The sequence below is a fragment of the Antechinus flavipes genome, chromosome 1 (assembly GCF_016432865.1).
Source record: "Antechinus flavipes isolate AdamAnt ecotype Samford, QLD, Australia chromosome 1, AdamAnt_v2, whole genome shotgun sequence".
NCBI lineage: Eukaryota > Metazoa > Chordata > Mammalia > Dasyuromorphia > Dasyuridae > Antechinus > Antechinus flavipes.
In genome coordinates this window covers 588,096,632-588,119,663 of record NC_067398.1, presented here as the reverse complement: position 1 = coordinate 588,119,663, position 23,032 = coordinate 588,096,632, and the positions used below count along the sequence as shown (strand labels likewise).

Genomic DNA, 23,032 nt, shown 5'->3' with positions numbered 1-23,032 from the left:
GAAAGGAGAATCTGTTTAGATATTTAAAATAGAAACCTATCTCTAGAAGTATTTTGTTTGACAAGTTTCTTGGCAACATGTAAAATACCTAAATGTTGAATTTGCTCACATCTTTGTTTCATTCCAGCAATCATTAAAAAAAATTGTAATTAAAGTGGATAATATCTAAAGATTTTAGAATCTTTTTTGGAATTTCCACTATGAGGCAAAAATATTTACTGTTTTGGAGGATTGATACTAGAAGTCTAATTAAAATCATTAAATCTGTATAGATTTGGCTATGATTGGAATTCCAGCACCCCTCCATTCATGCTTCCTTTGATATTGTTGAGAATTCACATATTTAATTCTTTAAAGTATTTGTCCCTTGGGCTCTTAGTAAGGGCTACATTTTTAAATAAATCTGATCAATGTTAATTAAAGAAAAGTATAGTTTACTAAATTAAATGAAATCAAACAAGACGTAGTATGTTTCACATAGAAGCCAATTATTTGGAACACCAGAACCTGAGCTACTAAATCTGAACATCAAAACTGCTCTACATCAGTTATTGTAAAGCCTCTCAGGGCTAACATGGCCCAATTTTAAAAGCATTTCATATGGATTCCGAAACTGTGTTCAAGTCTAGGCCTTGCCATTCATTCTCCAGCAACCTTGTATTTCTCTCTGATTCAGTTGCCCCATTTATAAATAAAGCAGTTATGCTTCATGATCTCTTGTGATTTAAAGGAGAAGTAGGTGATTCTAAGATCCTGTCTTTGTCTTTTCTCTGACTTTGAGCCCTTGTTGAATCGTTTTTCAGGGAGAGTTCTAAAAGGTTTGGTAAAGTAGCATTGTTATCAGTGAGGTATACTGTTTGTTGTTAATGACAAGGGTGTTCATAATAACAGGAGGGTAATAGAAAACAATCAAAGAAAGAAAGCATAGTGTTGTGGAGATGTTTAGTGACAACTTTAAAGCCACCCATGGTATCATGGTCCTGTTTATAATTAAGGACATATGGAGTATTTTGTTTATTCTGGAGCTGCTTAAGCAAATGCATCAAAATGGTTAAGATCATTTTGGTGCTTGAAAGGGGAGGGGCAGGAAGAAAAGGTTCCAGAAAATAAAATCATGGGGAACATATTAGTCACTTTAGATGTCAGATAAACAAGGTATTACTTTAATAACTGTATATACATGAGACACAATTTTTAGTGATCTTACCTCTTATCAGTATTTTAATTTTCCCCCTAACATCATTAGGGAAAAGATTGATTTGTTGTTTTTTTTTTTTTTTTTTTAATGTGTGTGAGGGGATTTCCTGTACTACAGCAGTTTATTTTCATTTCTAGATGTGATCTAAAATTTTAGTCTTGATACTTAATGTAATCATTTTTTATTTCTTATTTGAGTACAGAAACAAACCTTAATGCAGCATATTCTCCGATGTGACTATGAGGCCTGTCGACAGTATCTTTTGAATCTTGAGCAAGCAGTTGTTTTGGATCAGAATCCACAAATCCTGCAGACATTCCTCAGTCATAGATGTGATGGAAATCGTAATATTTTGCATGCTTGTGTATCTGTATGCTTTCCAACCAGCAACAAAGAAACCAAGGAAGAAGAAGGTAAGTTTAAAAAAAGGTAAAGATTATCTATCTTATCTAATAAAAAGGTATATAAAAGTAGTAGTTTTTCGTTTGGAGGGACAAAATAAAGATTTGTTTATGTATGTATGAACATTTCAATTCATACTTAGTGTGTACTTGATAGCCAGTGAATACCACTGATATCTATCATTGCTGCCTTGCTTTGTTATAGAAAATTTTTTGAAGTTCAAAGTCATTGGTATTGAAATTACTTTGATTGGAAAAGGTTATACTTGTAATATGTTAATTGTTAAACATACCATCCTTATTCCCTTGAGAATATTTAGGGGATAAATGATGAGAAAAATTTTGAGGTTTTACTTCATTTTGAGTACTGTTTTGGTAGCCTAGTTTTTGTACATATGCTAATTTCTGAATTTAGTGTTTCATTGAAGCAGATAAATATTAATTAACAAAATAACAGTAGTACAGTTATTCTTAACTGGATGTTATTTCCTAAAGAATAGAAACATTTCCTATTTTTATTATGTTAGATTGATTTAAAAAATTAATAGTATTAGCTATAGTTAATTAAAATTTTATCTTTTGCCTTTGGTACCAAATGTTTTCTTATGTTTCAGAAGCAGAGCGCTCTGAAAGAAATACATTTGCAGAAAGACTTTCAGCAGTTGAGGCTATTGCAAATGCCATATCTGTGGTTTCAAGTAATGGCCCAGGTAATCGGACTGGATCATCAAGTAGTCGAAGGTAAAGTGATTTTCAACCAGAAATTTTGATTTAGAGAACAGAAAAATAGAAGCAAATAGTATTGTATTTTTTGAAACAGTTGTGATTCTAATTAGTTTTACCATAGAAAGGAATGTCTGACATAATTGAGAGTAACCTTATTTGCAGGCACTATTCTTACCTCTTACCACCCCCATTCCTCCTTCCTCCCAAAAAAAGTCCCAAATTTAATAATCTAATGACTTTTTAATCTGGATATAATCCAACATACTAAATTAGTCATTGTTGCCCAGGAGAAATAGATATCAAATTGAAAAGAACTCCCATTATTTATTTATGCACATTTGAGGTCTTTGTTAACATATCCCATTAATGAAAGCAAATACTAGGAACATTTACTTAATTTAGCACTTTAGTTACACAAAAATTATTCACTCCATATTAGTTTCTCTAAGTTGTGTGATAATGTGCTGCATGTTCAAAAAAAAATTCTGATTACTGGTGTGCCTGCCACTATAAAAACATAAGGACATAAACCTCTGTTTAAAAATTTTAATTCCCTAATTGCATGAAAAACCCAGCCCCTTTAAATAAATCTTTTAGGTACAAAAAGAAATAAACAAAACACCCATTTGTGCCTTCATGTAAGTGTGGGTAGGTGTGTGTGACATGCACACACATTTTACTAAATTTTCCTTACAACAATCCTATGAAATAGATAGTGAAAGTCTTATCCTCCTTTTTTCAGGTGAGCACATTGAATCTCAAGCAGCTTATGTGACTTGCTGCCCCATTCTCCACTTGTTTCCCTGATTCCTCATCCCCTATTCCCTGCCAGGGTCACAGAAATTTAAGAGAGGAGCAAGTTGTATAATTCCACATCCATTGCTCTTTCCACTACTACACTATCTCTCTGTGTCCCGTATTATGATTTCAGTATAAGGCACAGAAAGCAAAATGTACAAAATAAAAACTATTTTGATTTTTGTCTAAAACTTACGCTTAGAATTCTGTTAGGTTAAAGGAAAGATTTGGGTCTAAAATTTATAGAAAGGTTATTCAGATGTTTAGTATTGGAATTATTTCAATCATTTTACTTCCTTGGGGAAGGTACTGATGCAAATCAAGTTGGCTTCTCTGATATGGTTGGTCCAAATACCACTGCTGCCATCCTTTGTTCATGTGAGGATTATTTTGAAGGCAAACACTAAAAGGAGCTTCAGGAGTGGGTTAACGAATGGCTCACAGAAATAATTTGCAGTATAAGCTCCTTTGAGGAATTTGCTGAAGATATTACTGCAGTTCTTTTAACCAGTTTCAAAATCAGGGCTGTCTGTTGAAACAGATGAAAGCACAGGAATCTTAACCAACGTCTGACAATAGGAAATCCACAGACTTCATTGATGTCATCATGTAGCCAACAATGGATTATATTTGAGTTTCCCCTTGATGTGTATGCAGGTTTGAGAATCATGAGCTGTATGCCCAAAACTGATGCACTCTCAGTGTTAAATACTATTATATTTCTTCAGATGATGATTTACCTCAAGTTTTGTTATGTGACTGGATAGGTCCTGAGTACAAAGGGCAGATTTAGTGGAAAACATGATTGATGCATCTGATTGCAGGTGTATTTACTCTAGAGATCGTTAATCTCGAAGACACATGACCTTCGCTTTTTTGTCACAGTGGTGTATTTGAACCATGACTGGATACTAAGGCTTCTGTAGTATGGATATAACGTGGTTACAAAGAGGAAATTACACCATCCTTGAATTCTTCCATATTGTCAGAAAATACGATGACTGCAGGCAAGCCTATAAGAAGAAAACTCAAAACTCTTAGCAGCCAAGATGGTATCTCCTCAGTATAATCCTCAGCCACTGAGGATCCAGGTGAATCTTCATGAATTGTGTACAACGTCTTGAAGAATAATTTTCTTTTTTAAGAATCTGTAAAAGGACCTGGGCATTCTGTTAAAATCTTTACCCAAAAGAAAATGAAGAAAAGAGGCTAAGGACAATTTAAAAAAAAAAAAAAGTAAGGGGAGGGATGACTTCTTGTCCCTCTCTTTTATAGGCATTTGACTACATCAGAACAACAAAAGTGGGAATTTACAAGTTCTTGATTTGTAAGCTTCATGCATTCTTCACACACTCTTAAGCATTTCTCTTGTTGATAAAATGATATCATGTATTTGCTATATGTGAATCAGATATGCAATACTTCCTAATTATTGTTCATTGTATCTTGAGGCATTTTAAAGACACTAAGTGTCTACTTCTAATAAGTTAAAATTGTAAAAATGTCATTGTTTAAAAAAAAAAAACAGTAGATAAATATTGTCCTTATAGAACGTCCTAGTTACAGAGCTGTGATACCTATCTAGAATTTCTGTGTAAGTATTTTATTTAGTAAGGAATTGAGGTCATCTGGACTTATTGACATAACTTCTTACATTGTCTTTATGTTGTCTTAAAATCATAATTTAATCATTTAAAAAACAAGATATATTACAGAAGAATTGTTTCCTTTACAGAAGATATTAACCACTGAGTTTCTTTTATGCATATTTTAAATTATTCAGTTTGCATGGATACCTCCATGTAACTTCAGAATACATATATTCACACACATATACATAATATTCACACATATACATACATGAAAACATAGTGAAATGTTACAGAAGATGTTTTTTCAAAATTTGGCAACAATGAGAATTTCAGTAAGAATTTTTTAATTTATGGTTTTGTAATGGGAGATATGTATGTGGTCTCAACATAAAATGCCATTACAAATGATATTATTATTTTAAAATCATGTCTAAAATGTTAATGTGAGAAGAACATATTCCACATATGTTGCCTGGCCCTTTAGTTTGACTTTCTGTCGTTCTATAAAAGTTTAAAGATTTTAGGGATCCTAAGGATTTTGCTGTTTATAATAGATTAATTAGTTGTAAATATTTTGTAGCCTTTGTGATTATTTTAATTTTTTTCTTGGGGGATTATGTTTATACAATTTCAGTTTTGTAGAACAAGTACTAAAAATAATAGCATTTAAAAATATACTTCAAAGATCTAATTTCTTTGGTCATGTCCTTGTGATTGGAATCATCTCTTTTTGATACTTGTATAGGTTCAAAAACTAAGCTTCCTTATCGAAAATTGATCAGAATTTTTTAAAAATAATAATTTGCCTCATCATTGTTAAGTTATTTTTAGAACACAAAGATGTGGTAAGTGTTATATAATTTCATAAAACTAGATTAGATAGAGGCAATGCTCCCTGTTGTATTTAATTATAAAGCAGGGAAGACATATTTGACTTCATCTTTTTCATTTTCTCACTTGGATCTTTTTCACTTTTCTTGAAGTTGTAAAAGGAGTTTTTAATTATAATCCCTTATGATCTATTTAATATGGAAGCATGACACAGTGGTTTTAAGTCTGAACTGGAAACTAGGCTCTTACTCCCACACATTCTTTCTTGCTCTTTGACTCTAGAACTGTCATATATCTATTTAGAAGCAGCATATGACATAATGGGAAAAGCACAAATCTAGATACTAGGAGACCTGGCTTCTATTCCTAACTCTGCCATTAATTTGCTGTATGAGCAAAGCACTTAGTCCCTTTAGTCTCAACTTTTCTCCTCTGCAAAATTATGGGTTTGGACTAGTTTCTTTCCAGCTTTGACATTTTATGTACCTTTAGAGTTCTTAAAATGGAGTAATCCTTATTTGTAGAGTATCTTTTGAACTTCGAAGAAAAAAGTTCTGTGTATTCATTAAGTTGTAGTTTGATAGCCAGATATTAGCATTCACCTCTTTTCTTATCTGGTTGTTTCTAGTATGAGACTAAGGGAAATGATGAGGCGTTCCTTGAGAGCAGCGGGTTTGGGTAGACATGAAGCTGGAGCTTCATCTAGTGACCATCAAGATCCAGTTTCTCCCCCAATAGCTCCGCCCAGTTGGGTTCCTGATCCACCTGCCATGGATCCTGGTAAGAGCTCTTACTTTTGTATAGTATTTAATGCAAGATATTTAAAGAAACTGATGTCCTCTCTGGAGTAAAGAATGTCATTGATTTACATTATGTTAAAACATAACAGTTTTAGTAATCTAGCTACCAAATAATTTCTATGAGAAAGGGATTAAGTTTAAAATTTATTGAAATGCTAGAAATAGATTTTTTAAAGCCCTTCAAGCATCACTTCTCTATTAGGATATTTTCTTTATATTCTTTCTTAAAAAGTTAAACCCTTTATATGTAAGTAAATTAGAATAGTCATTAATCTAAGTGGATTCATTTTATTGTATTTTTAAAAATCCATTTTGACCTCTGACTCGACCACTGGCTAGCAGTAAAAAGCCTTAAGGTCAATTAAGAAAACAATTTGTTAGGGATATGTTTTATATAATGATGTACATCCTGCTGTTCTGTTTACTGAAAGATGGTGACATTGATTTTATCCTGGCCCCCGCTGTGGGATCTCTTACCACAGCAGCGACTGGCACTGGTCAAGGACCAAGCACCTCCACCATCCCAGGTGAGAATCCACTGTTTATCTGCATAGGCATTATTTAAAAAAAAAAAAAAAAAAAAAAAAAAAAAAAAAAGAGGGTTCGCTTTGCATAGGCTTCTAAATATACATAAATATTAGTAGTTATCTTGTCTTGATTGGAAAAGTTTCTAATCTTCTCTAAATTAACATTTTACACTCCAGCAAAAATGGGGCATATATGTAGATATTCTTAGAATTTACTCAGGTTTGTAAAAGTATTCTGAACTTATGAAAATTCTTTTAATGAAAATAACAACTCACTACTAATATTAGTTTTTTTTTTTCCACAAAATGGTTTATTTAACCATTTGATTTAATATATAATTCTGGGTTATATTTTATATAACACAGATTTTGATGTTTTCTTACAAATCTCATGTGTTTAATTACAGGTCCTTCCACAGAGCCATCTGTAGTAGAGTCAAAGGATAGAAAAGCAAATGCTCACTTTATACTAAAATTGTTATGTGACAGTGTTGTTCTACAGCCTTATTTACGAGAACTCCTCTCTGCCAAGTAAGATATTTTAACTCTTTAAAATGTCTTCATATGAAATATTAGCAGTTCTTGTATCTTAACATCTTTTGTTTATAAAAAATTTCTAATCTTGTATTTCTATCATGGTTCTCCTGTCTTTTGTTCAGAATTGTTATTTTCTTGCCATTATTTATTTAATATACAATCAAAAATCCAAATTAATTTGCTTATTATCAGAAGTAAACTGAGTACAGTTTACTGTTTGCTAGGTTCATGAGTATAGTTATAATTCTGTCTTCAGATTTCATGCTTCTGATTTTCAGTTCTACCTCTGCTTCTTGGTATGATAGTGGGCAAGTTACTTATCATCTATGGAGCTTGGTATTTTTCCCTTAAAATTAATGAACTGGATTGTATTACTTATATGGTTCCTTTGCTTACTTGAACTGTGATTGTAGAAAACAGGATTTTTGTGTGTTCACTGCCCTTCTTAATGGCAACAGTTACCTTTAAACTAAATCATTAAGTTTTAAAGACAGTTGTCTGCTTTGGATCCTTTATAACTCAGATAAACTTGAGTTATTTCTGAGTTTGCTGTTGACATGCATTATGACAAACATAAGAATGTATATAAATATGTGGACATCTCAGTCAGGAAATGTTTGCTATGTTTTAGGAACTATACTAATTGTTGGGGATACAAATATAAAAAATGAAACGATATCAAGTTTTTCATAAGACAAGTCATATATGAGGTAGCATGGTAGCTAGAATGTTAGTAAGCCTTAAGAAGTCCTGAGTTCAAATGTTACCGTAGATATTTATTAGCTGGCAAGTCACTTAATTTTTCTTAGCTTAGTTTCTTCATTTGTAACATTGATAATAGAACCTACTTCACATAATTGTGAGCATCAAATGAGAATTATGTATGTAGAGTGCTTTGCAAATCTTTCATATGATATACAAAAGCTAAGTATATAGAAAATAAGATAAGTTAGTTGGGGAAGTCAATAACAACTTTGGGAGGGTATAAAAAGTGCTTCATTTAGATGGTGATGCTCGAACTGTGTCTAAAATAAAGAAGAGAGAGTCTATAAAAAATGAAGAGGCAGTCCACTTTTCCTTGAATCTAATTTTATATTCAAACTGATATTTTAGCATACGTTTTTAATATACTTATAACTGAGTGTTCTTTGTATATTTAGGTTCTCATTCCCTTTATTTAAAAAAAAAATTCCAGCACTGAATTATTTTCACTTTAATTTGGTGGTAGAAACTTGAATTTTCTGCCATAATGTCACCAACACTAAAATTGGTGTGGAGAGCTTAATATTCCTTTTTGTTACTAATTCTACACCTATGCACAAAACCATGGAATTATCAAAAAAAAAAAAAAAAGTTGAATTCTTAACAGTAGGAAAAGTACTGGACTTAGAATCACTTGTCCCTTTGCTGTACTTTAGTTTCCTCATTTGTTAAACAAGGGGATAAGAATCTGAAATTATTCCATCAGATCTAATCCTAAATCTTACAAGCTTCATGTTAGACATATTAAGTTCAAGTAGATGTTCATTAGAGTGGAATTATTTAAATCACAATTTGGGATGAGAGCTTAGAAGATGATCTATATAAAATCTTTATTTCTATCATAGTAATTATTGCAGCTGTATTAAATTTCTGAATGGGGAAAGGAGTATACAAAGAAAGTGGCAAATAATTTAGCTCTAGTCCTTGAAGAAAAAGGAAAAAATGAGGAAGAGGCCTGGTACCTAACATGTCTACATTTTTAAATTGAATTAATAACTATGATAATGAGTCAACAAATCCAAGGAAGAAGAAAGGGTAGTAACTATTTAAGTATTAGCTATTAATTATTAACTGTTATTTAATTATTAAAGAATATTAATTATTTTCCTATGAATAGTTATCTACTTTATTTGTATAGTTTTGTTAACATTAATTGTTGTTGCTTTTTTAATCTTTGAATTTCTAGTCTTGTGCGTGTAGTAGACACTTAATATGTATTATTTAAATTTAATTCTTTAAATTCAATTGAATTTGAACATAATTCTTTTGGGAAATCAATTAAATGTTTCAAAAATTAGTAGCGATAGTTTTTTATAATGTTAAATTCTTCTTATCCCAGGGATGCAAGAGGTATGACACCATTTATGTCAGCAGTAAGTGGCCGAGCTTACCCTGCTGCAATCACTATCTTAGAAACAGCACAGAAAATTGCAAAAGGTAAATTTTTTAAATTTCCTAAATGTACTGAGTTATGAATGTTCTTTTCATCTGTATTGTTTCTCCTGTATCCTTAAGATAACATGTTTATTACATTGCTCTTTGCAAATACATTTTATTGTTAAATTTTGTTTTTATCTGTCCCTTTCCCCAGTTCTTGCTCCTTTTAATGATAAAGGAGAAGGAAGGAGTACTAGTTAAGCAAAATTAGTGTAAAAAATGAACAAATTAAACTATTAATAGTTAACAAAATTAACATCCAAAAAATCCCCAATATTATATCTAATATCAAAATCCATTTGTATAATATTCTTTTACTTTTGTTTGTAAAGCACAGAAACAGGAGCACGAAAACCCCACACTAAAGTGTTGCTCATCTAAATATTAAGGATCTTTCAGCCTTTTGCAGCTTTATACTTTATCTTTAGTAGTCCTCACTATTGGTATTGTTGCATTTAGGCTATAATGGAGAAACTTTAAAAAAAAAAAAAAAAGAGGGAAACTAACTTCTTTCGTGTTTCTTCCTCACCCTTTAAATAAAAAGAGTGTTCATTTTAAGGAGATTGACTGGGAGAAAATTGAGGGTCAAAGCGTTGAACATCGTGATGGATGGAGGGGAAGGTTATGCAAGGAAAGACACAAAGAAAGGAAAAGCCAGGAGATTATGATCACATAAGAGGATTTTAGATTCTTGAATGTAGAGATACTGCATTGTGGATGATGGGAAGATATGACCATTGTTGTTTGTTATATGGATATTATGACTACAGGCATAGAGAGGACCATGAAAGATAGATAAAATAGAACATTTGTATTAAATATAATTAAAGGACTTTTGCGTTACCAAATTAATGCAGTTATAATAAGGAATTTAAGATTCAGAATTCTATTGTTAGATGAGAATTTATTTTAAAAAACTTAATGAACAGAATCTGTTTTTTTCTCACTCCCACTCCCTTGGGAATAAAAAGAAAGAAAAGAAAAACAAATTCTTTGTTACAATATGTTTAGTCAAACATTTCATCTTTTCAAATGAATTATTTAGCCTACCTCTGTTATATACCACTGCTATTTAATGATATGTCATTCTACTTGAGTTGTACATATTCTTTAGGCTTTAATACATAATAGTTTAACATTTGTACTGTATGTTTAACTGTCCCATTTGAGGAAAGAACTTAGTTCTAGTGATAGAATCCTTTTATATGAATCATTGTTTTCAATCCTTGTAGCAGAGGCATCTTCAAGTGAAAAAGAAGATGATGTATTCATGGGGATGGTTTGTCCTTCTGGCACAAATCCTGATGATTCTCCTTTATATGTCCTGTGTTGCAATGATACATGTAGTTTTACCTGGACTGGAACAGAACACATTAATCAAGTAAGCAATACTATTTAGCATGGAATCTGAAATACTAATTGTAGAACGGAATTAAGATTTTAAAAAAAAAAATTTCTCCAATTCCAGTTTGCTTCTCTATTCTCCATTTACAGTTGAAATTCATAAACTGGATATCAAGTAGTCAAGTTTTTTTTTTTAAGAGATATTAAAAATTTTCACAAAAAAATGAATTGTTTTACTTCTATATTTAAAGGGTCCATAGTTTTATCTGTCTTGACAACTTCTTCAACTAGTATAGATTATAATCCAGCCACACTTTAGAAGTCTTACTGATTTAGTTTGTTCCCTCAGGGGAAAAGGAAGAGGAAAAAAACTTTCCTAGCTAAATATCTGGTTATGAGTTTTTCCTTCTCCTTCCCCTCCCCTTCCCAAATTTTTTTTTAAATTTTCATGGTATAAATAGGTAAAGTTATGCAATTTCCTTGAAGGAAGGTGATGCTAACGAAATCTTGAGTTCATGCCATATACTGTTATATTACAAAGATTAGTTTGTATAACTTAATTAGGTAACTTGATGTTCGTTTTTCCATCTAGAAAGTACTGTTTTCAGAAAACTATGGTGCTAGCTTTAACACTGCATTTATTTCTCTGTGTATAATATGTGAACAATGGCTTTCTCTAGTGGAAAGAGGAATGGATTTGGAGTCTTAAGAACCCAAGCTCAAATTCCACTTTTGTGACATATATTTTGTATGATTTATGGCAAGTCACTGAACCTCTAGGCCCAACTCTCTTTATCTTTTTGAGATGATAAAAATCTATGATCCCATAATTTGACTTCTATTCTCATTGTCCTTGAACAGTTATCAAACATGTGGGGAAAAAGTACTTGATGTTGTCTTTTATAGTCATACAATTTTTTAGACAATTGTTATTTTTATATTGTACATTTTAATTCTAGGATATTTTTGAGTGCCGAACTTGTGGATTGCTAGAATCACTTTGCTGTTGTACAGAATGTGCAAGAGTTTGTCATAAAGGGCATGACTACAAGTAAGTATCTTTGTGATTTTTCTAGGATCTTCCTTACCAGCTTCTTTGATTTAAATGTCAGGCAGCTGATCAGTACTACTTAGGCAAACATGGCAGGCATCAGAGTCACCCTTTCTCTCAGAGTTGTATGTGGTCACCCAGTTTGCAGTGTGTGCAGCTCTGTTACCTCTTCATCTTGTACATGTAATACTTTTCACTGCATATTTCAAAATGAGCTCAAAAGTTTTACAGGATTCTTCACTTTTAATATGTGCCTATAGAAATGACATTTACTTGAGAAATATTTTCAGAAATTTAGTTTGAAAACTTCTGTATGGCTTCATTCTAGACTCAAGCGGACTTCCCCGACAGCTTACTGTGATTGCTGGGAGAAGTGCAAATGTAAAACCCTTATTGCTGGGCAGAAGTCTGCACGTCTTGATCTGCTTTACCGGCTGCTCACTACCACTAACCTGGTCACTCTGCCAAACAGCAGGCAAGTATAGAAATCAGTATACACACAGACAGCTTGGTCTCATTTATATTTATATTTACATGTACACCAGGAAACAGTAAAGGCAGCCTTTTCTATTTTAGTGTGTTATGTGATTTCTTGGTTCTCTTGTATCTTAGGGGAGAACACCTTCTGCTATTTTTAGTCCAGACTGTGGCCAGGCAAACAGTGGAGCACTGCCAGTATCGGCCACCTAGAATCCGAGAAGACCGCAACAGGAAAACTGCAAATCCTGAGGGTGAGCAAAACACAAGCAGTTCAAGGATGAACAGTAAAATCCCAGGCCTTCATCACTCTTAACTTGTACTTTTACTTTTTTTCCAGACTCAGATATGCCTGATCATGATTTAGAGCCACCAAGATTTGCTCAGCTTGCTTTGGAGAGGGTTTTACAGGACTGGAATGCCCTAAAATCTATGATTATGTTTGGTTCACAAGAGAATAAAGATCCGTATGTACTAATTAGTAAATTTTCATTTTAGTAATTTGTATTTATATAAGATAGCTACTTGAATCTAATTTTTTTGTTCTTTTTTTTCAAGTCTCAGTGCCAGCAGTAGAATAGGGCACCTTTTGCCTGAAGAGCAAGTATACCTTAATCAGCAAAGTGGCACAATTCGGTTAGATTGTTTCACACACTGCCTTATAGTTAAGTGTACAGCAGACATTTTGGTGAGTAACTTGAATGTTTACTTTCATATCTTTGAATCTTTGTTAGGAATTTATTGCCTAAAATATTAACTTAATGAGTTATATCTCTGTTCTCAATGAAAAATGCTACCAATCTAAGCCCTAAATTGAGTAAAACTTTTCTTAACCAGAGAACTTCTCAGACTTGGAAATAAAAAGGAAAATGAACCTATCTACCCTTAAGGAGCTCACAGAAAAGAATTTTTAGTTGTATAGATATTTCTAATGTAGTTTCAAGGGAGTGAAGTGGCTAGCCAGGAAGAAACCTCTTGTAAGGAAGTGTTGCTTGAAGTTAGATATTCTAAGTAGCTTAAAATTAAACAGAAGCTTCCCTTTTTTGGACTTAATGACATTATTCTGTCATTATCTCTTCTGAGATAGATATTCAGTCTGTTTTTACAAATTAGTATACTTTTGTGAAAAATGTTTTAACTACTCTGTAGAGCCTCAAGATGATTATGTATGTAGTATCATAAATGTTGATGCTGTATTAAGATTGGACTGATTCTATACTTCTCAGGGAACATCCCCTCGAAGATGTTTTTTGGTTTGTTTTTTATGTAATGTTTAGTAGTACTTTTGTAGTTAATTTTTTTTTTTATAGATTTTGTTCCTCCTTTTGCCATACCCTTCCAAAATTGTCTTTCATCAAACTTTCACCTCCCCAGCCTTTGTCTCCCATCTCAAAACAAAAAATCTCCACAGTTCTTATTTGTGGATTCCAAATTAGATTATTTCTTTTGAATCAAAGTGCTTTCTTGTCATGTGATTAATGGCTAGTTTCACAGTTCTTTTATGGGGGAATTGGACTTCATTTTTATTTGAAGTCTTGATCAGATGAAAACCCTATACTGTGTTTCATAATAGTGATATATTTATAATATGAACTTTATAGCATTTAAAGAGTAGCTATAATTGGAGCACTCTTTTTTGTTTAGCTTTTAGATACACTGCTCGGCACTCTTGTGAAAGAACTACAAAATAAATACACACCTGGTCGTAGAGAAGAAGCTATTGCTGTAACAATGAGGTTTCTTCGTTCAGTGGCAAGAGTTTTTGTTATTCTTAGTGTGGAAATGGCCTCATCTAAAAAGAAAAAGTAAGATTCTGTTTATTTTCAGTATGCCTTTGTGGGTTTTTTGGCATATATTTTTTAAGCTTGTTATATTCAAAGGATTATAAAATAATTTACTCTTATTTTTTCAGCAACTTTATTCCACAACCAATTGGGAAGTGTAAGCGAGTATTTCAAGCATTGTTGCCATATGCTGTGGAAGAACTGTGTAATGTAGCAGAATCCCTGATTATTCCAGTTAGGATGGGGATTGCTCGTCCCACTGCCCCATTTACTCTAGCTAGTACAAGTATAGATGCCATGCAAGGCAGTGAAGAGCTCTTTTCTGTGGAGCCTCTACCACCAAGACCGTCATCTGACCAGTCCAACAGGTAAATTACACTTTTGGTGCTTGTTCTCACTATCACAGTAGCTGGGTGACAGCAGCAGCAGTCTTCCAGATCCCATGTGTCATCATGAATTATTCATAACAAGCAGGTCTTGAAAATTATTGGCTTAAGTAGACTATATGACTGCCAAGAGGAAGAAAGATGAAGTAGCTACATATATTTGTTCAGCAGTTCCGTATAAATTCAATGATATTGTGGACACGTGTGTTCCCTTTTCTGTGTCTCACCTTGGATATACACTATATATATTGATCTGGAAAGAATTGTATACTAAGATACTTATGTATCTTTGTCTGCCTCATACAACTACAATCTCCCTTATTCAGTGTTACAGAGCAGAAAGAACTTGAAGAAAAAAGTAAAAGCATAGTAACTGAATTATGGTCCAAAGATAATCATCTTGATGCTTTAAGTCCATCACCACTCCATACCATCATCCACATAACTGCCAGAGTGATATTTCTTAAAAGCAAAGATCTGACCTTGTCACTCCTCTGCTTAAATACAACGTCAGGATTTCCTGTTACCTTTAGAACCAAAGATAAAGTCTCTTCTCTTTGACACTTGAAAGTCTTTAATAACCTGGTTCTACCCTCCTTAATAAACATCATGCCCTTTGATACATACTGAGGTTTAACCAAACTGATCTTTTTACTGTTCCTACAAAATGATGTTCAGTTGCTCATCTTTATGACTTTAAAGTTTCTCATTGGGCAGGTACTGTTTTTCTTTTGACTTGGTAATCCCAATCAGTGCTTAATAAGTACCAGTTGCTTGATAGGTAAGCCCAAATAGGGTTTATTTGTCTTTTGAGGCAATTGAGTTTAAATGACTTGGCCTGGGTCACACAGCGAGGAATTAAGTGTCTTGAGATCAGATTTGAACTCAGGTCCTCTTGACTGGTGCTCTGTCCATTACACCAACTGGCTTCTCCTGGGCTTATTTTTCTTTTAGCAGACTCCTGATTATAAAGTCCAATGCTTTTGAGTCACCCTACTATTCACAGATAATATCACTTTGTGGGCATTCTGTGGAGTTTGAAGATTGCTTGCTTTTTTTTTCCTCCTGGAGATAAGGAGAGTATATGTTAATCTTTTGTAGGCTCCTTAGAGCCATTTTGTTTAGATCTCACTCACTTCACTTTTTTACCAAATAAAATGTCAACTTTTCCAGTGTTTAAATATCACATTAATATTGCCTGGCTACTAGAAGGTTTTAACTAGTTCCATCAAGTTGTTTGGCCTTTTCCTCCCCTTCCCCTTAACTCTTAGGGCACCACCCATCTTGTGTTTAGTTTGCCAAGAATGACTTTGTACTTCATCTTTCATAATGAAGGCATTTTTGTCCTTAATTGTTAGTAATTACATCAGGCTTTCTTGTTTTAAGGATCCAACATTACTAGGCTTTCAGATTGTTTTAAAAAAAAAAAAAAGCCAGAAAGTTGTTTTTTTTTTTTTTTTTTGCAAAGTGCTTAATATAAATGTTCTCTATTGTTATTTTCACAAAACAGAAAGGGAGTTAGCAAAATAAAAACTCTATAGAGGTATATTTTTTATCTATTCCATGAAAGAGTAAATCTTTAAAAATCTTGCATTTAACAACCATTTAGTATCTGTGTGCTAATTTCAGATGGAATAATTTACATTATTCTCTCTAGTGTAGTAATCAATATTTGTATATTTAAGTGGCAAGAGTATTTAAAAGTATTTAGTTCTCTTCTATAGAGAGTATCTATCATCTTAGAGTATATCATCTTTTACATCTAGGATGTCTTTGATTTTTGCAGAGTATTTTTATTTATGAAAGTGGAGAATAACATTCTGATAGCATAATTAAGTCCAGAGCTTTCAGACCTACTTGATATAGAAAGAATTGAATGGAATTCATGGAATGACTCTTTTCAATTACTTTCAGTCAGCACATTGTTTTGCAACATTGTTTTATTTTGCTTTCAAAGACTTGTTGAAATTGTTAGAAAAAGAAAAATGTAATGCCAAATACTTAGTACAAAGATAACAAATTGGTTTATTGATATACTCGTGTGTCAATCAATATACATTTATTTCAAATTCTCATCTATCAGACACTGTTTTAGCAGCTACAAGTACAAATACAAATCATGAAACAATCTTAGCTCTGAAGGAGCTTATGTTCTTTCAAAGATGACAGCATATGTATGTATTTGAATATAATGACCTTTTAAAATGTACCTTATTAAGGGTGGGAAGGTACTAAATATCAAGAATAGGAAGTAGCGTTTTGGAATGGAGAAGGAAGGGAAATTAGCATTAATAAATATTTTATATTTGCCTGCACTTTTACAAATAGTGTCCCATTTGAATCTTGGCAACAATTCTGTCTAGAGAGATGCTATTATTATCCCTATTTTATAGTCAGAGAAACTTGAGCTATCTTGCCAGTGGTATACAAGTTATGTCTGAAGTTTTCCTGACTCCAGGTCTGCTGTTGGCTTGCTGCACTGGGCTACCTTTCTCCCTAAGAGAATACATTCCAACCAAGAGGGTGATGAGAGGAAGCTGTGAAGCAGGAAATGAAAAATTGTTTTAGGAAAAGGAAAAAAATACCAGTTGGATGAAACATACAGTGTACAATGAGAGTTGGAGAAAAAAAGGCAAATCATTTTTGTAACAATATGCAGAATGGGTAGAACTAGAGATCTTAATTATGAGCTAAAATCCATAACTGAATTGAGAGAAGAGCTCAGGTCAGAGAGATGTGAAAGTAAAAATGATAAAATTTGACAACTTATCAGATATATGGAATGAGGGATTGAAAATAAATACAATTTTATGAACTCGAAAGTAGAATGAACTATGAAACTTGGTCCATCAGAAATGGGAAAATTTTAAAGAGAGGAGTTAAATTTTTGCAAAGGTAATGAATTCCTTTTAAGACATCATATTTGAGGTGTTTCAGGGGCATCCAAATTAAAATATTCATTTCAGGGAGGAATTTGGGCTATAATATATATTTGAGTTATCTGCATAGTGGTAATAATTAACCAATGGGAATTGGTTAGGTTTTCCAAAAATAGTTTTGAGAAAAATGAAAAGAAGTTGCAAAACAGAGATTTGGAAAAAGATCTACAATTCAGAGGCATGGAGTAAGTAATGAAGCCAGAAAAGAAGTATTCAGCAAAAGAAAGGAAATCTAGGAGATACAGCATTAAAAACTGTGAGAAGGGGAAGTAGACCATCTTCTCTTGAGGGTTCTTATGCTGCTGTAATTATATTTTGAACATAATCTATTCCAAATTGCCACTAAATTCACTTATAATTCTGTTACATATATTTATATAATTTATTGTGGTATTATGATGACCTTGAGATCTGTAAAGCTACACCTTTTTAAGGTGGAGATACCTGAAGATAAAGATGGAGACTTTTAAGTACCTGGTGCTTGATAAAATCTTCCCTCTAAGGACCAAACCAGCTCTGTTATTAGTTAGTGGAAGGTTAACTAGTAAGATCAATTCATTTTACTTGCCTCAAAAACTACTTAAAAAAAAAAAGTAACTTAAAATCAAAGTAACATTAAAATACATGTTTTCTGGTAGGCAGTTCATTTTTTGTTCATTAATGGTCTTAGACACTTACTAGCTATGTGAGCCCAGGAAAGTCACTTAATCTTGTTTGCCTCGGTTTCCTCACCTTTAAATTGAGCTGCAGAGGAAATGGTAAATCATTCCTGTATCTTTGTCAATAAAACCCCAAGTGGGATCATGAAGAGTTGGACACAGCTGATTAACAACTGAACAACTCGTTAGTGGTGAGTTGTCTTAGCAACTCAGAAAATCTTAAGGTGCTATTATCTCCATCAGGAATAGAGGTGCCCTCACTGACAAACTACTATCCTAAAAAGTATGCAGGTACTACCTTGAAGGTAGCTTGAAGGTCATGAAAATCTAATATCCATTAAGAAAGGGAGATTGCCCACATAAAAATAAAAACACTTTGAGATTAGCATATATTTTTATGATTTTGTAAGAACGTAATTTTATCTGTTGATAAAAATTTGTATCTTATGTTTTCAGATCATCAAAGTTCTTTAACATTTCCCAAATCCATCATCATATATTAAATCTTTCTATGCAGGCACTATACTTAGGGTTGGTATACTAATATAAAAAAGAAAATAATAACAGTATCTTTTATCAAGGAACTTTTTGGGAAGTTTTTGTTGTTAACATTTAATTTCTTTTCCAAAATATTTAATATGAAATTAAATGCTGTTACAGTTTTTTAGTATAAAAATATCTTAATCACTTCCCTAGAGCTCTACTCTTTCAATTTTGTGTGGATGTTTAATGCATTTATACTCTAGCTGTTATTTTGTAACTCTTTCATTATATTTTGGGCCAAGTTTTGTGGTCAGATTAGTATAGGCCATTTTATGTAGATTTATTGGCTCTGAATTTAAAACATTGTATTTGAAATACCTTTATTGAGATTGAATATAAAGATTTTATATTTTAAGTCGATTTTCTAGATTGATTATTAATGAAGTAAAAATCAAGTCTTTATATACATACATATATATAAAATATTATTTCTGGGCTATTAATGATCTTTCTCTTAAGACTCCAAATAAATTAATATGCTTTTTTAACAATTGTTGAAATGTAAACTGTTTGTATTAGCACTATATTTAAACTTCTCTAATTCTTTGCAGTTCTAGTCAATCTCAGTCGTCTTACATTATAAGAAATCCTCAACAGAGACGTATTAGTCAATCCCAACCTGTTCGAGGCAGAGATGAAGAGCAAGATGACATAGTTTCAGCAGATGTGGAAGAGGTTGTTTTGTTTTATCAGATTAAGTTGTTAATTTTTGAATGGTTTATTAATATGCAATCAGCTATCTTTTTGACTAATATTTAAGCTTTAACTTTCTGGTATAACCATCCTATATATTGTTGAATACCTGGTATCCTTAATTCATGATTTGATAGAAAATAGTTATTCTTATTTAGATACCTTAGGGGCATCTGTGTCTTTCTAGGTGTTGACTGAAGATTAAATACCAGTAAACTTGATTTTAATTTATTATTGTAAAATAATATTTTTCATATAATTAGTAAGATCATCCCTTTTTGAAACAAAGATATTAGTGGCAGAGTATACTTTCATACCTACTTTATTATACAATTCATTTTTTACATGAAATGTGTTTTCATTTGAGTAATTATTATAAAGGAACATTAGTGTTGATGCATTTTTTTCATAATGGGTATCATTTGTCTAAAAATAAAACTTTGTGTTTAGGTTGAAGTTGTGGAAGGTGTTGCTGGAGAAGAAGATCATCATGACGAGCAAGAAGAACATGGGGAAGAAAATGCTGAAGCAGAGGGTCAGCATGATGAGCATGATGAAGATGGTATGAGGGTTGAGTTTTTCCTGTAGTTATTGTGGTAGAATTGGGGGGGGGAGAGAGGAAGAGGGACTCTATGTATTTTATATTTGAAAAAAACACTTTAAAAATGGAATTATTTTGTTGAAATGGTTGGAATAGGGAGCATAAAAATAAAGGATCTTAGGAATACCTTGAATACAAGCCCTTAAATAGTTCTTCATATAAATTAGTGTTAGATGCATGTATAAATGTGTATACATTTATGCTCAGATCCTTGTTTTTGTTCATATCTAATCTCTTTGAGCTTGTGGTTGCCTATTATTAAATTTATTTCCATCTTCTTCTATGACTGTATTTTTCCCTTAATGTTTTTTCTTTCCTGTGTCTCCTGGTCTTTACTTGATTCCATAGAGTAACTGATATTTCTCCTTTAAAATATTATTAGGGAGTGATATGGAACTGGATTTATTAGCAGCCGCTGAAACAGAAAGTGACAGTGAGAGTAATCACAGCAACCAAGATAATGCTAGTGGGCGAAGAAGTGTTGTCACGGCAGCTACTGCAGGTTCAGAAGCAGGTATATTGTTTCCTCATACTTCCTCTTTCCCTTTTTCATGCTGAGCACACTTAACTGGTTTTAGAATATATCAGACCCTGAAATGAGATAGGTGCCTTTGATTTTTTTTCTCCAAAATGTTTGTTTTGAAAAACAATTTTGTTAATTGGACTAACATTCATGTAAGAGCTCTTTAAATTCAAAGAAAAGATGTTTAATCATTTTAATGATCATTTTCTTGTTTTCATCACTTTTTTATTCTTTTGCCATATTATCCATGGAATTTGGAAGAATGTTAGGGAGTGGGCAAGAATGATTAATTTGGAAAATCAATTTTCCTGTGCACTGAAAACCCTCGAATACAGATTTGTTGTGTCAGTAACAGCTAATTTGAGTCTTTTTAAAAAAAATTTTTCTTAAATGATATATATAAAATCAAACTGAAAATTTCCTATCTGAAATAAGTACTAGATTTAGTTTTGAAGGATCCAGCCCCAATCTTAATTTTAAGAGTTCGGATAATCTTTAGATGCATCTTATTAGCATTATTCTTTCATGGGGGAAGAGCACCAGACCTCTCACTTTAAAAAACTATTTAATTATTGTTAGCGTTTGTTAAATTTCTCCCCATACCTCCCCCATTTGTTGTTTTTATAAAGACAGTCTTTGTGTTATTATATTAAGGAGAATAGGATACTAAAAGAGCGTAGTTGAAATCTCAAGAGATAGTCTCTGAGAATACTTGGGTTATGGTAAATAGGTAAATTGGCTCGTAAATGACTACTGACAATTGCACTGATTTATTGAAAGGAGTCATAGAATGGGGGAAGTGATGGCGCCATGATCTTGTATTGAGCATTTGAGCCAGTGGAAGAAGTATAGCATCTAGACCATTTGTGACTAAGGTTGCATGAGATAAACTCTAATTTTAATGTTTGGTTTGCATTGATTTCTTAATTCTATATAATTTGTGCTAGAATTAGGAAAGTTAGTGACGAATAACACTATGTTAAATATTTAGTCATATTTTTATTTCTCTGAATTGTACCAATGAAGTTTTTTCTCTTCCTCCCTAATTCAGTCATCTTTAAAGATTGCTTAATGGTAGTCATCATACATAGTATTTAGATGCAATTTTTGATGTTTTTTATTATTTATATTACTGATTCCATTTTCTCATTGTTCTTTTATGAGGTAAAGAACATAATGCTATAATATCCTTCAAAAGTTTTCTAAGGTTAATCAGCCCTTTTTTCTTCCATCTCACTGGCAGTAAATGGCACACATATATTTACATTATTTTTCTCCTCGATTATTTTTGATGATAATAATTCAGATTTATACAATACATTAGCAATTGCAAAGTGATTTTTCTCCCTACTGCTCCCTGAAAGAGTTAAATGTTATCCCCATTATTTTCTGCACATAAAGAGTCAAGATTTGGGGAAGCCTCATGACCTGCCTGTGAGCCTCATGTGGCTCCTAAGTGATGCCAAGGGGCTAGATTCCAGGATCATGTGCTCTATAACATCTGATATGTTTTTAATATAGTTAATAATTGCTATTTTAAAATTTGGGTAAAATCTCAACCCTGATTGATAGATATCAAGTTATGTGACAGTGATTCATTTATACTGTCTATAAAATGGGTTACTTATTTATTATTAGAAGTTATTTTAGCAGTATTTCAGCTTTATGTTGCCAATCATACATTGATTTATTTTCTGATTAGCTTTAAAAAGTTTATAATTGGCACTTATTAGAAATTGGTTTTATAAACCACTGGTCACATTCTGAGTATTCTGCTGTACATGTATCTTTTCTCAAAAGCAAATATGCTGTAATAGTAAAATAGTTACATTTCTACCAACAAATTCAGGACAGATTTTTCTTTAAATAAATTTAGGTGCCAGCAGTGTACCAGCCTTTTTTTCTGAAGATGACTCTCAGTCCAATGACTCCAGTGATTCAGACAGCAGCAGTAGCCAGAGTGATGACATAGAGCAGGAAACCTTTATGCTTGATGAACCGCTGGAAAGAACCACAAATAGTTCTCATGCTAATGGTGCTGCCCAGGCACCCCGCTCTATGCAGTGGGCTGTACGCAACACCCAAAATCAGAGAACTACCAGCACAACTCCTTCCAGTACATCAGCACCAGCAGGCAAGTCTAAATGCTGTATTTTCCAATTAGTGATTAAATAAATTTTTACTAAAACATTTTTATCTTATGGGAGAAAAATGAAATCTTAGAATAGTTTGTGTTGTGACTTGTTTTGTTATGGCTTGAGTTTAAAAAAAAAAAATCCAAATCTGTTTTCATAACTTATGTAGTTTATTCACAAGACAGAAATCAGCATATGATCAGCATCCTCATTGAATGTTCTGGGACTGGTACAGATAGATTTGTTGTGGGACTTTTAATATTATATATGAGTTTAAAGAATAAGAAA

General features: G+C 32.4%; 1 protein-coding gene across 2 annotated transcripts in view; it reads left to right on the top strand.

Moving 5' to 3' along the window:
- UBR5 (ubiquitin protein ligase E3 component n-recognin 5) overlaps positions 1-23,032 on the top strand; it is a 154,205-nt gene that overhangs the window by 102,325 nt on the left and 28,848 nt on the right. Inside the window, exons 21-38 of one of the 2 annotated variants that reach the window (XM_051970953.1) lie at positions 1,401-1,611; positions 2,217-2,340; positions 6,175-6,326; positions 6,778-6,873; positions 7,281-7,404; positions 9,512-9,609; positions 10,842-10,990; positions 11,913-12,004; positions 12,333-12,479; positions 12,617-12,735; positions 12,822-12,948; positions 13,040-13,169; positions 14,126-14,286; positions 14,394-14,633; positions 19,344-19,467; positions 19,936-20,047; positions 20,469-20,600; positions 22,486-22,743. In XM_051970953.1, coding sequence (XP_051826913.1) covers positions 1,401-1,611; positions 2,217-2,340; positions 6,175-6,326; positions 6,778-6,873; positions 7,281-7,404; positions 9,512-9,609; positions 10,842-10,990; positions 11,913-12,004; positions 12,333-12,479; positions 12,617-12,735; positions 12,822-12,948; positions 13,040-13,169; positions 14,126-14,286; positions 14,394-14,633; positions 19,344-19,467; positions 19,936-20,047; positions 20,469-20,600; positions 22,486-22,743 — 2,596 coding nt within the window. Of the gene's footprint in view, positions 1-1,400; positions 1,612-2,213; positions 2,341-6,174; positions 6,327-6,777; positions 6,874-7,280; positions 7,405-9,511; positions 9,610-10,841; positions 10,991-11,912; positions 12,005-12,332; positions 12,480-12,616; positions 12,736-12,821; positions 12,949-13,039; positions 13,170-14,125; positions 14,287-14,393; positions 14,634-19,343; positions 19,468-19,935; positions 20,048-20,468; positions 20,601-22,485; positions 22,744-23,032 lie in introns of both variants that reach the window. The other variant, XM_051970952.1, reaches the window with a different exon arrangement.